The sequence below is a fragment of the Notamacropus eugenii genome, chromosome 1, assembly GCF_028372415.1.
Source record: "Notamacropus eugenii isolate mMacEug1 chromosome 1, mMacEug1.pri_v2, whole genome shotgun sequence".
Classification (NCBI taxonomy): domain Eukaryota; kingdom Metazoa; phylum Chordata; class Mammalia; order Diprotodontia; family Macropodidae; genus Notamacropus; species Notamacropus eugenii.
In genome coordinates this window covers 594,636,844-594,652,142 of record NC_092872.1, presented here as the reverse complement: position 1 = coordinate 594,652,142, position 15,299 = coordinate 594,636,844, and the positions used below count along the sequence as shown (strand labels likewise).

General features: G+C 36.9%; 1 protein-coding gene across 2 annotated transcripts in view; it reads right to left on the bottom strand.

Moving 5' to 3' along the window:
• Positions 1 to 15,299, bottom strand: part of SLC24A3 (solute carrier family 24 member 3) — a 769,449-nt gene that overhangs the window by 335,253 nt on the left and 418,897 nt on the right. For both annotated transcript variants that reach the window (XM_072634553.1, XM_072634554.1), the window contains exon 3: positions 4,606 to 4,682. In XM_072634553.1, coding sequence (XP_072490654.1) covers positions 4,606 to 4,682 — 77 coding nt within the window. The remainder of the gene's footprint in view (positions 1 to 4,605; positions 4,683 to 15,299) is intronic.

Genomic DNA, 15,299 nt, shown 5'->3' with positions numbered 1-15,299 from the left:
ACAACAAAGCACAGTGATGTAACCTGATAAGTCAGTCAAGTCAAATGATTAAATGTATAGGAAAAGCCTACTATGTGCCAGGCACTTTTAAGCTCTGGGTATAGAAAGACAAAAACAATCCCTGACTTAAGGGGCTCACAGTCTAACTGGGAGTGGGGAGAGACTATGTAGAAACAATGTATACATACATATATGTAGATAAAGAGAGACAGAGAAAGACAGAGAGACAGAGACAGAGAAAGACAGAGAGACAGACAGAGGCAGAGAGAGAAAGAGATGGGGGGAAGAGAGACATTAAAATGGAGATGATTTTAGAGGGAAGATAATATGATGAAGGAAAAGCTTCTTATAGAAGTCTTTCTCTTCTCTAGAGAATCTTAAATGCAACTACATTTTGGACAGGTCTTAGGAAGAGCCTAGAGAGGTCAGGTTACCTCTTGGAGCTGTGAAAGACTGCTTGGAAAAATTGGTTGTTTTATGGTCTTCATTTATCATATTCAATTCTAGCATCCAATATAGTATGATTTTTCTTCCCTGTCCTCTCCCTATCAAAACTCGCTTTCATACAAGAGAGATATGAGGATCCAATGAGACAATGGATAGAAAGCACTTTGAAAACTTTAAAATGCTATATAAAATGCCAGTTATTATTATTATTATTGTTACCTTACAGTCAGTCACCAAGCCTGCAGCCTGGCTATGATTTCATTCTGTAATCCCTCCTACTAAGCTCAAGCAATGTTGAGAGAGCAATATAGGAGGATTCTGGTAAATGTTTAACAACTGGATTCTTGAGGAAAAAAGACATATATGTAGCAAAAAATTGGAAACTGAGGGGATGCCCATCAATTGTGGAAAGGCTGAATAAGTTGTGGTATAAAATATGATGATCTGGATGATTTCAGAAAAACCTGGGAAGACTTACATGAACTTATATGAAAGAGTGAGGTGAGTAGAACCTGTGGAACGCTGTATACAGTAACAGCAACATTGTGTAATGATCAACTGTGAATGACTTGATTACTCTGATCAACACAATGATCTGAGACAATTCCAAAGGACCCATGATGAAAAATGCTGCCCACCTCCAGAGAGAGAAGAGAACTTACAAACTTTGAGTGCAGACTGAAGCATATTTTTTTCCTTTTCTTTGTATTTCTTACTTTTTATTGTTTTTAAATTTTTTTTTGCAATATGGCTAATCTGGAAGTATGTTTTGAATGGTTTCACATGTATAATCAATATCATATTGCCAGCCTTCTTGATGGGTAAGGGAGGGACAGGAGGAAGAAAACTTGAAAATAAGTTTAAAAAATGTTAAAAAAATAAATTTTAATAAGATGCATACATACAAGCTTCTAAGTCTGATCTGCATTATTAACATTTTTTAAGTCTAGATATCAACAAAAAAATAAACTAAGTCCTGATTTGTACCAATTACCAAATCCTAGGCTGTTCATGTTCAGCATGAAAAATTTAACAATAGGCTTTGGAATGCTGTTTAGGGCTGGCTCCAGCAGACCCTTTGTGTGTGTGGATGCCATATCCTAAGATACTATTATCAATCATTGACATCTTAGTGTGAATTTAAACTAATGTATTATATTTCCCCCAAATAAGCATACTTACCCTTTTAGACATTTCTTGGCTACTCACTAGTACTATCTCACTAGTACCACTTTCTCTTCGAGATTATCCCTAATTGACCTGTGTATACCCTGTATGTATATAGTCATTTGCTTGCTATTTCCCTGTTGTGAGCTCCTTGAGGGCAAGGATGGCTATTGCCTTTCTTTGCTTCCCCATGCTTAGCATAACATATATTTAGCATATATCCTTAATGTTTGTTGACTTTGAAATGTGTGTGTGTGTGTGTGTGTGTGTGTGTGTAGAAGCACTTTATATAAGCCTGCACATGTATGGACATATGCAACTTATATGTTCATGTTTGTGAATGTGTAGATATGAAGATGTACAAGCAATGGGCTTTGACCTCTATGAAATACCAATTCAATAAGGAGAATGGGACATTTATACAAATAACACTACAAGGGAGTGTGATAAATGACTTCTAAATTTTACAGATAAGTATAGCTCTATAGGAATGAAGAGTTGGGAGAAATCCCTTTTTACAGCTGAAGTGATTAGGGGAAACTTCATGGAGGGAGTACAATCCGAGCTGGTCCTTAATAAATAACATTTTTCATAGTTAGAGATGGAGATGGGAACCTTTTAAGCTGAAAACAAATCTGAGCACAGGGATGAAGGGCAAAAATATAACGAATTAGCTGGTCATATACTTGGTCTGAAACTAGCTTGGTTTAGTGGGTGGGGCACAAGAAGTTGGAGTCAGGAAGGTATGAATTCAGATCCCACATGGCACTTACTAGCTGTATGTCTTTGGGCAATATCTCTGTATGTTTCTGTGCCTCAGTTTCTTTATTTATAAAATAAAGAGGGTGGATTTCACGGTCTGTAAGGTCCCCACAAGGTTTAAACCATAAAACACTATTATTCTATGATCCATTCATTTAAGTAGAAATACAGTATTGTGTGAAAAGAAGTTGTTACCAAGCTGATACAGTGGTAGAAAAGCTCAGGAACAATTATTTGTATTAAGAAGGAAGTAAAGAGAGAGGGGATGGATATAAATATTTTTCAAAAGTCAGACCCATTTTGAGCAAAAATTTTAAGGCTACATTTCATAGAGTTATAGAATTTCATATTTGGAAGGACACTCAGGGAACTATAGTCTAGGCTTTTCTGAAGCTGGAATCCTACATTTAACATTCTGGTTATACAACTCACTGCCATCAAGAACAACCCATTACGGTTTTTTGACAACATCAACTGTCAGGAAGTTTTTCCCTTTATTATTCTTAATCCTTTTTTCCCCTTTATTATTCTGTATTCCTTTAACTTCTACCATTCTATACTCTGGGGTCAACTAGATCAATTCTAACGTCTCTTCCATGAGTTAACACTTCATATCATAGAGCAACTGTTTCCTCTCCTCCCTCCCTACACTTTCAGTCTTTTCTCCAGGTCAAGAGTATTCAATTAAAAAAAAAAACAACATTTCTCACATGACTCAAGTTTCTTTGCCACCTTTGTTGCTTTCTGATGCTACAATTCAATTTGTTGTCCATTCTAAAATGTAGTATGGAGAAGCAGACAGATCACTCCAGTAAACTGCACTCCAAAGCAGAGTACAGTTAGATAATAACTTTGTTTCTTCCAAACACTATACTTCTCTTAATGCAGTCTAATAGTAATGTATTCTTTTTTTTTTTTTTTGGTTCCAAAGCTATTGAACTTTTGATCTACTGAAACTCCCAGGTCTTTTTCACAACAACAAATTTATTTTTTTGATTATTGAGCATTCCCCATGTCATTTCACCTCTTTCCTCCTATTAAAAAAAAAGAAAGAAAACACAAACAAATGAACAGAATTCAGCAAAACAAATCCCCATATTTGGCATGCTCAGAAAAGTGTGTTTCATTCAACAAAGCAGCTTATCATCTTTCTGTCATCAGGGGGGCAGCACTCTTTGTCAGTGGTCCTTGGGAACTAAAGTTGATCATCGTAATGGTCAGAGTTCTTAAGTCTTTCAGAATTTATTTTTACAATATTGACATTATAATATAAATTATTCTGGTCCTGCTCCCTTCCCTTTGCATCTACCAAGGCCATATTGAGTTCATGCAAGTCATTCATGGTTTCTCTGAAGCTTTTTATTAATTTCTCATAGCACATTAGTCTTCTCTTACATTTATAGGTTATAATTTGTTCAGTCATTCAGCAACTAATGGGCAACCTTGAGTTTCCAATTTTTTTGCCCTTTACCAAATAGACTGCAGTAATTTTTTTTTGTACAGATAGGACCTTTTCCTCTTTCTATGATCTCTTTGGGGTACTGGCCTCATATTGATTTTTCTGGGTCAAAAGACATGTATGGTTACTAGTTTTAGGGAAGAGTTCCAAATTGCTTCCAGAATGATTACAACAATCCTTTGCAGATCCATCCACACTGGATACCCATATACCTAATTATCCGCAACCTCTCCATCATTCGTCATTTCTGTTTTTTTCATGAGCTTTGCCAAGTTTATGTAACCTCAGGGATGTTTTAATTTTTTTCTCTCTAGTTTTTAGTAATTTAGAGCATTTTTTTCCATGTGGCTATAGGTAGTTAAATTTTTTTCTGCTTGAGAACTGCCTATTAATGTTTGTTATGTATTTATCAGTTGGGAAATAAACTCCTTTATGTCATATCTTCATCTTAAATACATGCTATTGAGCTTTTTGAGGTTTTACATTTGTCTACTGAATTTATCTTAGATTTATCTCATTGCTTCATCCTGTCTGGATTTTTAGGGATTCCATTTCTATCATCCAGTACAGTAGCTATCCCTTCCAGCTTTAAGGAATCCACAAATCTAATAAAGCATATGATTGATTTCATGGTATCTCCTACAGAGCTCTGATAAGTCTGTTATATGAAAATATCTGTGTGAGTATAAGAGCAAGAGACATTCACTCTAAAAATATCCCATTGTTTCATGCAAATCCAAGAAGTAGAATGTATAATGGAAGTGACTTACACAGAGGACGTGCAAGACTACAGCTCCTTGTCGTCGTTCCTCATTCGTAAAGATGTCACTAGGGAATTCATGGAGAGCTAGAGAATGAGGAGAAAGAGAAAAATCAGTCACTGATACTTAAACATTTTCAGTACTAAATACAACATGGAAAGAATGGAAATTCTTGAACACAAAAATATGGAGACAATTAGTTAATTAATACTTTTTAATGATGTTAGCAATTTTATATTTTGAAACGTAAAGGGAAAATTGGCAAAACAGCGCTGGAGTTTTTACTATTTTAGTAGCAGTTAAGTGGCATAGTGCCAGGCTGGGAGTCCAGAAGACCTCAGTGTAAATCCAGCCTGAGTTCAAATCCAGTCTCAGACACTTACTAGCTATGTAACTCTGGGTAAATCATTTAATTTTATGCCTCCCTCAGTTTCCTCTGTTGTAAAATGGGGATAATATTAATATTAATATCTTCCCCCAGGATTGTTGTGAGGTTCAAATGAGATAATATTTGCAAAGTGCTTAGCAGAGCTCCTGGCACATAATAGGCTTAATAAATGCTCCCTTCCTCCCTCCCTCCTTCCTTCATTCCTTCCCTTCCTTCCTTCTTTCTTCTTTTTCTTCCTTTTAGAGGGTAAGAGAATTCTAAATCTGTGATATAATTGCTGCGGAGAACTCCAGTTGTGCAAACCCTTTCTACCAATGCACCTGCAATTTATAGTATTACAGTTGCCCAGGGGTTCTGAGAAGTTAAATGATCTATGCTCATTCAGCTAGTATGTGTCCAAGGAAGGATTTTCACTTGGGTCTTCATGATTCCAATGATGGCTTCTTAACTGCAGTAAAGCACTATTATTACAATTTAGTAGTTGGTCAATTCATTCCACAAGTGCTTATTAAGTGCTTCCCATGTCTTAGGCCATGGGAAAATCAGTCCTCTAATATGTTCAGTAATAAACAGATCACAAGCAAATTCCCTCAAAGCTCCCTTAAATATAAATGATACCAAACACTTGAAAGAGCAATTGGACCAAGTCTCTTCCTCATTCTAGCTAGAGTACAATTGGCCCTCAGAGGAAGGTGAAGGCCGGTGACCTTTGTCTGAAAGCATAGGGACAAGAGATTTAGAGAGCTCCAAACCAACAGGGATGGCTAGCATGAAAACAAATTTGGTACCAGTCGTTCACTCTGACTTGTTATCCTGACTGTATACAAGAAGAAACTTATCACGAAATTAAGATACTAGTAAGTGAACTCAACCAGCTCTGAAGCCTAGAGCATTGGTGACCTTTAAATGATTGATCATGTTTTACAATTTCCTACTGTATGCACCTCTTTCTTTTTCCCTCTTACTTTCTTTTCCTTTCACATTTCTATTTGTTCCATTTTTCCTCTTTCATGAACTTTTTCCTCTATCCCCTGTGTGTGCTGGAAGTTCAAACAGGCTTTTCTAGCTTAAGAATTAGAAAGAGAGAGACCCCTGGTCTAGACCTTTCTAGATTAAGTGAACAGCTATGGGAAAAGAAAATACCTTAGCCCTCTGTCTTTTTTTTTTTTTTTTTGGCAGAGAACTGACACTACCAGCTCTCGCTAAATCATATTCTAAAGAATCAAAAGCAGAAGCAATAACTTCTAAGTTGCCTATTATCAGTATGGTTTTTCCAGTTTCTAAGAAGTTTTAGTTTTGAAATCTATCCACACCCACTGAAAATTTGTTTCATCTTTCTGACATCTGAACTACATAGCACTAGTCTGGTACTATAAGCATAGCTTCTAGTTTATATCTCTAAATAGTAATAATCATAACAGCTAGCACTTACGTAGTACTTTAAGTTTTGCAAAGCACTTTATTTATGTTATCTCATAACAACTCTGTAAGGTAAGCGCTATTATTATCTCCCTTTTACAGATGAGAAAGCTTAGGTTGCGCAAGGTTGTGACTTGCCCGGAGTCGCACAACTACTAAATAACTGAATAAGAATTTGAATTCAGGTCTTCCTTCCCAACTCCAAATCCAGGGTTCTATCTATTCCACTAGTCAGCGGCCTCTACTCAGAAGCCAGACTGTCCTTGCCTCTTTTCTTTCTGTCATTTCTACTCCTAATAGTGATGTCTCCTGTATCTGCTCCCCAGCTCCAATGAAGAATTCTACAAGATGGAAATACCTCTTCCTCAAGAGCATTTTGATGTATGTTGGTGCAAAATAATTGAAATCAACACACTTACCAAGGTAATATACTCTGGGCTTAGGGTTAAAGAAGAGGGGAGAGATGCTTAGGAAACTGGACTTCTGCATGTGGGGAAAATTCTGGGTAACCTCAAAGAGCAAGCTATCACACTGTTCTCAGAAGCTGTCCTTGGAGGACAAGATTCCTGAGGGCATTACAAAGTATTGGGGGCACACTGGGGATTTAGAGAAAATAAGGGGAATAGACAGGAGGCAGAGTACCAGCAGGAAGTTCATGCCCATGGGCTGCCTTCTCTGAATTTTGGCTCCTATCTAACTGAGGAGAAGTTAACAGTCTTGCTCTGCTCCTTCTGCGTCCTGGCTGCTGTTTCTTAGCTGGTAGAAAAGTGTCCCAAGGAAGACAATCATCTTTTGTGGGTAGCCACTGCTAATCAATTGAATTAAACAAAAAATGTACCATGTTAGGAAGAATATAAAGAGAAGTAAGCTCCTCTCCTTGAGGAGTTTACAATCTAGCATAGGGTAAGATGAAAAATAACCATAATTACAAAGCATGGTTTGAAGGTGAATAACAAAAATACAAACCAACTTCTGAGAGATTTCAGAGGAGGATAGTCCTAATTTACATTTTTAACCTGTAGCAGTTTGCCCCAATATCAAGATTCAGGAAGGTTCTGAAGCACAGGTAAGGAGAAGGGAGCAGTCATTTATTAAGTACCTATTATGTGCCAGGCACTAATATTATCTCATATGATCCTCACAATAACCTTAGAAGGTTGGTGCTATTATTATCCCCATTTTACGGTTGAGAAAACAGGCAGGCAGGTTAAGTGATTTGCCCAGGGCCCCACAGCTAATAAGTGTCTAAGATCACATTTGAATGTAGGTCTTTTTAACTCCAGGCTCAAGAGTCTATCTACTGCACCACCTGGCTATCTACCCATCCTCTACCACAGAAACCAGAGTGCTGGATTTAGAATTAAAAACAAACAAACAAATTTGGTTTCAAATCCTATCTCTGATGCCTATCAGCTGTAATCATAACTAATACTCATGTCACAGGCTCAGATGAGATAATGCATTAAAGGTGCTTAACAAACTTGAAAGAATTATGTGAATGTCAATTACTATTAACACCTGGTGGTACAACAACCCAAACTAGTCACAAAGTTCAATCTCCTATTTATATCATTTCATGAAAATCTTCTCATTGGACCAATTATCCTGAGACATTTCACCTAGCTAGTTGTATGATCTGGGTATTTTACTTAACCTCTGTCTGCCTCAGTTTCTTCATCTGTAAAGGAGCAAGAACATTTACCCTCCAAGGCAGTTGCAGTGATAAAATGAGATAATGCTTGAAAAGTGCTTTGCAAACCTTAAATTGCTATTTAAGTTCTAGCTATTATTACTCAACTAATGGTAATTTCAGGGACTCAATTAACGATGTTAGATGTTGTTAGTCATATTTAGTTCATTAACTTATCTTTTCCTTCACTTCTGAACCTCTGAGTTTACACTTGGCATGCCAATTTAACTGGAATCGTATGGTCCAAGAGACTGACATTCCTTAATAACTATGATATCAAACAAGGAAATCCTAGCTTGAAAGTCCTATAACAATTCCTAATTCCTTGAGCCTTCAAGTGCTCTCATTTTACAGAGCAGGCAACATGAAAGCATCCAAAAGAATTGAGAAATTCTACTTCCAAAGTCTGGTCTTTAACCAAATAACACGGATGGTTTTTGTTTTTGAAAACAGGAGTTCTCTGTTCCAAAGTGGTTAAGACCAGCAAAGTAAAAGATATTTTGTATTAAGAGAAATAAACATCAAAGAAAACCAAGAAGCATACGAATGCCTCTAAACCTGAAATAACTGCTAGTTAATTCAATCTTTATGCCATTATTTTTCCTTTTGTTGTTTAATTGTACTAAGGCTCCCCCTCTTCCCTTTGAGTACGGTGAAGTGAGAGAAATTATACTTTAATTTAGCAAGCAGGTGTGAAATGCAGAATTATTTCAAGTAAGGACTTAACCTCACTCAATATTTCTACTGAGTGACAGTTTGTTGTGTTACTTAATCTAAAAAAAGTTTATTCACAACAACACTATTAATTAATACATTTGCTAATGCTTTCTCCCATTGATTGACATTAACTCAAGTGGTTACAAGTGCAAACAAAAATTTTAAACCATTTAAAAACTAATCATTTCAATATTCTATTGATCTAACATATTTCTATCAGTTGTGCTCTGGCCCTGAAGAGTGTGTGTGTGTGTGTGTGTGCGCTCATGCGCACACACACACACACACACACACACACACACACACACACACACACACTGTGAAGTGAGGTTTTGCTTTGGGGCTTACTCAGTGGAAGTGCTTGTTTGGCCAGAGGAGAATCTGGGTAGCTGATAAGGAACACCCCCCCAGTCCCTCACTAGCTTTCAAAACCCAGATGCTGGTGCTTCTCTCTCTGGTAATTATGTATGTATGTAATGGTCAGACAGCTGGATCTTTCTGTTGGTGTGTGACGTATGTATTGCTTATGGTCAGACAATTGGAAACCCTGTCTGTTGGTCTTTATTTCTCCATATTTTCTCTGAAATTCAGGGTACTGACTTTTTCCCCTGAACTAAATGAATGATGTATGTGTTTGATTAAAGTACATTATTGACTCCTCAAAAGTTGCTTTCCTTTTAGAAAAGCACATCTAAGAACCTGCACAGCAAGGCCCTCTTTTATATGCCAGGATTCTTGCTGATACAAATGAGCCACTAATGGACAGTTCTACCATTCACCAAGGAAGTATTAGATTAGGATGCAATATAATGGACTACATTCATAGCCAGAAACACAGAATCTGAGAAAAGCCCCCAAAAGGAGAACTAGGAAGAAGAGCTGGGATACATTAAAAATCTTCGTTAAGCTCAATGTTCAGTTCTCTTTTAGTCTGCCCTGATAGCTATGAGTCTTTGCTGCATGTATCTTCTTGTTTTGATTTTAGATTGCCAACAGCCAGACCCTTAGATTGAAATGCATTGAAGTCCCCTACAAATGGTGACCAGAACTAAGCAAAAGAATTTGGTATAAAGTATATATGATTTATTATATTATTATATTATATACAATTATATATATTTAGTGTATGTATATATATATTTCTATACTCATCCTAGGGGATTTAGTTAATAACAAGAAAAGCAAACTTACATTTACATCCCTTTAAGGTTTATGAAGCATTTTATCTTATTTGTTTCTCATAATGACTATAAAGGAACAACAACCTTGTGAAGCAGGTAGGATTACTGCCCCTATACTACAGGAGAAGAAACTGAAGCTGAAGTTTCTCTGCTTGATGCTGGAGGGCAGAACTAGGAACAATTGGTAGGTGGAAGTAGCAAAGAGGCAAATTTGGGCTTGTTAAAAAGGAAAAAGACTTCTGTGAATGAGAGTTCTACAAACATGGAATAAGCCACCTTAGCAGTTGGTAGGTCCTCCCCTCACTGAAGTTCTTAGAGCAAAGACTGGATGACCACTTGTCAGGTACATTACAGTAGAAAGACTTTGTAGGTCTGGGTTCAGCCATATGACCTCTGAGGTCTCCTCTAACTGTGGGATTCTCTGAGAAGTTAAGTGACTTCCCACAGTCATGGAGCTTCTAAGTAGCAGAGATATGACTTGAATGAAAGTCATGAAATCGCAAAAGCACAGAGTTGGAAGAGAAATCAGTGGCCATGTCATCCAATTCACAACCCAAAGAGAACCCTCTTCTTCAATATACTTGAGAAGTGGTCATACAGTATTTGCCTCAAGACCTCCATAGAGGGGAAATCTACTACTTACTTAGATGGTCCATTCCACTTTTGGAGAGCTCTATTTAGAATTCTTCTGAATCCAACTCATGCAAAGAACTCTACATGTATTATTTTGTTTGATCCTCACATTAACCCTATAAGGGAGGAGCTATTATTCTTCCCATTTACAGATGAAGAAACTGAGGCAAAGAGAGGGTAAGTGACCCATTCAGGGTCACAGAGCTAGTAATTGTCTGAAGAAGGGCTTTCCTGACTCTCAATTCAGCACCCTATCCATTATGATCTCTAGCTGTCTTTATACAGAATCCAAGGGTGGTTATGATGAGCCTTCAGTATGCATCAGTCATGACTCAATAAGACCCTAATCTATTCTCAAATGATTTCCAAGGCGGTTAATCTTGGAATGGACGACACAAAATAAAGTGAGCATGAGAGTCTAAAAAAAATAGCAGCTCTGAGGAAAACTCAGCCAACTGCTTTCAGTTGCTACTTTATACATAATACAACATCTATCTCTGTGTCCCAAATGGGTCAGGATTCAAAAGCAGGTTTGGAAAGATCAGTAAAACCTTTTAGATTCTGCACATCTGCCAAAGGAGTCTCCTTTGCTTCAGTGAGGGGGTGGAAGGAAGTCCTTTCTGTATATTCTCCTTGGCTAGTGAGGTGAATTATCCCTAGGTCTCAGTAGGTAGTGAGAGGCTGATGTTGAAACTGAGGTCAGTTGTAAAAATATATATTAGGGGTAGATAATTCATCATCCCTAAAATCTTCCTCTGGAGTTGGAGGTCAAATTTTCTAATGAATGGACAAATGATTATTCTAGTAGGAGGAAAGACAATACTGGATTCTAGAGCTGGAAAGAAGCTTAGAGGTCAGTGAGTCCAACCCTCTCATTCTACACATAAGGAAACTTAGCCTCAAAAAAGTTGTGACTTGCCCAGGGTCAGTGTTTAATAAGTGTCTGATGCAGATTGGAACTCAAATCTTCCTGACTCCAACTCTAGTACCCTATCTATTATATCATGTCTTTTGTAAGATAAGAAAAGGAGTCTTTTTGATCAGAACATCAAGTCAGGGGGACTTAAAGGACAAGAAGAGATTAGAGAGTCAGGTATTATATTAATGGTTTTTTTTTTAAATAAAAGCAGTTTTCATATCTTTTAAATGTCTCATTGGCTCATCTTTGTGAAGCAATATGATTTATTTTCCTAACTTGACTCCCTTATTTTGTTCCCTATTCCTGAAAGACTTAGTCTGAAATACCAAATAATAGATCTCCATACAGCAAACTAAAAGGCAAAAAATTGCCATTTCTTTGCATCAAGAAAACAATGTTTACAGTAACAATATAGGATTTTGGCAAGCCCTGTACCCTAACTAGCTCAGGATCAAGCATCTGGTGGTTGCAGTGAATGAATCATGGAGAAGCTTCACAAAGGGAGATAATTTTTTTTCAAATAATGATAGAAGAGAAAGAAAACTCATCTCACAGGCCCACAGCTCCATCCACCTTTGAGAAGAAATACTGTTTAGAGATGATATACACACAAGTCTCAGGAAGGAACAGAATTATAAATATTAAAATGGCAATATTAATATAAATGTAATTATCTTAAAATCTTTTGGCTCTTAAGCTTATGTGTTTCCTATTCTAAGGGAATTATCACTACTGCTTCCCCACAACACTTATTGTTGTTTTTCAGTCATGAGCTCATTTGGAGTTTTCTCATGATTTACTCCTCCCCTTCACAACCCTTAATCTTGACACCACCTAGGATTATTCTACTTTCCCTTTCTTAAACTCTAAAATTCCTTTGTCTGATGCTAATAGCAAACTTCTGTCCTTTGCCTTATGACCAATAACTTTTTTCATCCTTCCTGTGACCTCTATTCCTTTCATCCCTCATTTCTTTCCCAGACTATCTCTACTGAATTGACTAACACTTTTCCTCTCCCCTATGTTGACTAATTAGGTGAATCTTTAATTTATATTGTCTTTTATACTTAATTCTCTTGTTGCCTTTGTCATACCATTTGATCATGCTTTGACCAACACCAGACTTGACTTATTCTGACTTTTTGCCTCCTTACATACACTGCTTAATACTTACATACATACACATATATGTATGTGTGTATGTATTGAAGAAGTAGCATGAGACGTCATTTGAGAAATACATTATTAAAAAGTAGTGAACTGGTCACAAAGGTAGGAAGCAGACCTAGGGAAGTAAAGTGTTCTACTGGCTTCTCCCTGCCTGCCCCAAATGGAAAAGATTTCAAGTCAGTCAGTTAAAAAGTATTTACTAAGTTCTTACTATGTGCCAGACCTCTAGCACCTTGGGTGGATCTTTGGAAAAAATGTGGTCAAGCATTAAATCATTGGCTCTTATCACATTTCCTGGCACATGTTGTTGCTCACTCGTTCAGGCATGTCCGACTCTTTGTGACCCTGTGGACCAGAGCATACCAATTCTGTCCATGGGGTTTTCTTGGCAAAGATACTGTAGTGGTTTGCCATTTTCTTTTCCAGTGGATTGAGGCAAACAGAGGCTAAGTTTCTCCAATTGCAGTTTGGTATACAACATATGCAATTAATATATGATACACATGTATATAAGCAAATATATATGTAATACACATGTACATGCGCATATGTGAATTCACGTGTGCATGACACAATTGATAAGTGGTCAAAGGATATGAACAACAAATTCTCAAAGGAATTACAAACTATTAACAACCATATAAAAGAATGTTCCAAATTTCTAATAATAAGAAAAATGGCAAATTGAAAAAGCCCTAGCTTCACCTCACAGTCTACAAATTGACAAAGATAAGAAAAGAAGGGAATAGTTAGTGTTAGATGAGTTGTACTCACCAAACCCACTAGTATGTTGTTGGTGAAGCTGTGAATTAGTACAACTGTTTTAGAAATCAATTTGGAATTTGGCATATAAAGTAACTAAAATATCATACCATTTGACCCAGACATTGCATTATTAGGCTTATATGACAAAAGGGTCACTGATAAGAAGAAAGTCCCTATATATACCATAATATTTAAAGCACTACTTTTTGTGACAACAATGAATTGAAGTGAAAATAAAGTAAATGTCCATTGATTTGGGAGTGGCTAGGTAAATTGTGGCACATGAATATATTGGAATATTACTGCGCTGTAAGAAATAATGAATATGATGACGTAGTATGGAAAGATTCACATGAAGTGATGGAGAATGAAATAAGCAGAGCCAAGAAAATAATATACACAATGACTACAGTAAAATAAACAAAAAGAAGAACCACAGAATAATCCAAATGAAGCTTGCAAAATTATAAAGAACAGCCATAGCTCCAAAGAAGAGATATGAGGTCACCCCACCCCTTTGCAGAGGTGGGGGGTCTACAGATGCAGTACATTGTGCATATTTCTGGACTTTTTGGACATTCTGATCAGTTTTCTGCCTCAGTCCCTTTTTTTCTTTAAAAATATTCTTTCTTACTTGGGATGATTCTCTGGGAGGGATACTAAAGGCAAATCTGGTGATGTAAAAACCAAAAGATAGCAATAAAATTTTATTTTGAAAAAAAATGACAAGAGGAAGACAATTCTTTTCAATTAAAAAAAACCCAACCTTTTATTTCCTCTTTCCACTTCTCCTCTCCTCAAGGCTTTGTTAGTGATTTTGACTGAGTTCTCTTTTGCCTCTATTTCCTTAATATGTAATTGACTTTTCAGGGGTTCATTGGCTAAGAATCAAGTATGCAGTATTCACTAAGCCACCCCCTATTTCTTTCTCCCCTCTTGCAGTGGAATAGTATCTGTCGTCTGCTTCCCTGTGCAGAGTTGACTTTAAGCACTTTAGAAAGTTATAGGTTAGAACTATGCAGATCTTCAGGATAGATAGGTTTCCTGAAGAAGGTCATAGTCAAAGGGAAAAAAAGAAAGTAGAAGATATATTTAGAAAAGCGGAAAATTCAGGCTGCCATGACACATTTGCATAGAAGAACAGAGGTCTGGAGACTAGTAAAACACCAAGCCGGTAAGCCTTGTATATCTCCCATATGAGTATATTTAATTTTAAGCAAATCTTCAAATACAGATATTCAAGACACACCAATTAGGGATGATTACTTTTTACAGAACAAGAATTTGAAATGTGAGTTGACTGAGAGCTTCAATTTACATGGAACTTTTCAAAGACATATCTAGCAAATAAACCAAGGTAAATATGTGTTTGTTCACTAAAGCACATGTGCCAATATAGCTTTTTAAATATTTAGGTCCATACCATAAGAAATCTTTCCTAATCTGGATGACTAAAGGGAGAAAACATAAGGAAAGATTGAAAATTTAATGTGTTTGTACTGCCTTTCCATCCTTGGTCCCTCTTCCCTCTCTATTCTCTGCTGCCCTAACCTCTAGAGCGTTCTCTATGGGATGACTTCCATCTACTCTGTATACCATGGATAATCCATGAAGATGGCTGAAGTAGGTGCTGTGAAACTCTTAGAGCTTGATCAGACATCAAAGTTATGGTTATCCACTGCATCCTGGGCCATCATTAGTCGCCTTGACTTTTGTCCTATCACTTGATTTTGATGACTCAGGAAGAAAAAGTGAGGCTGATGACTTTGTGCAGCTCTGCTTCACTTAAATCCAATTCATAGACAAGTCAAGACATCACCC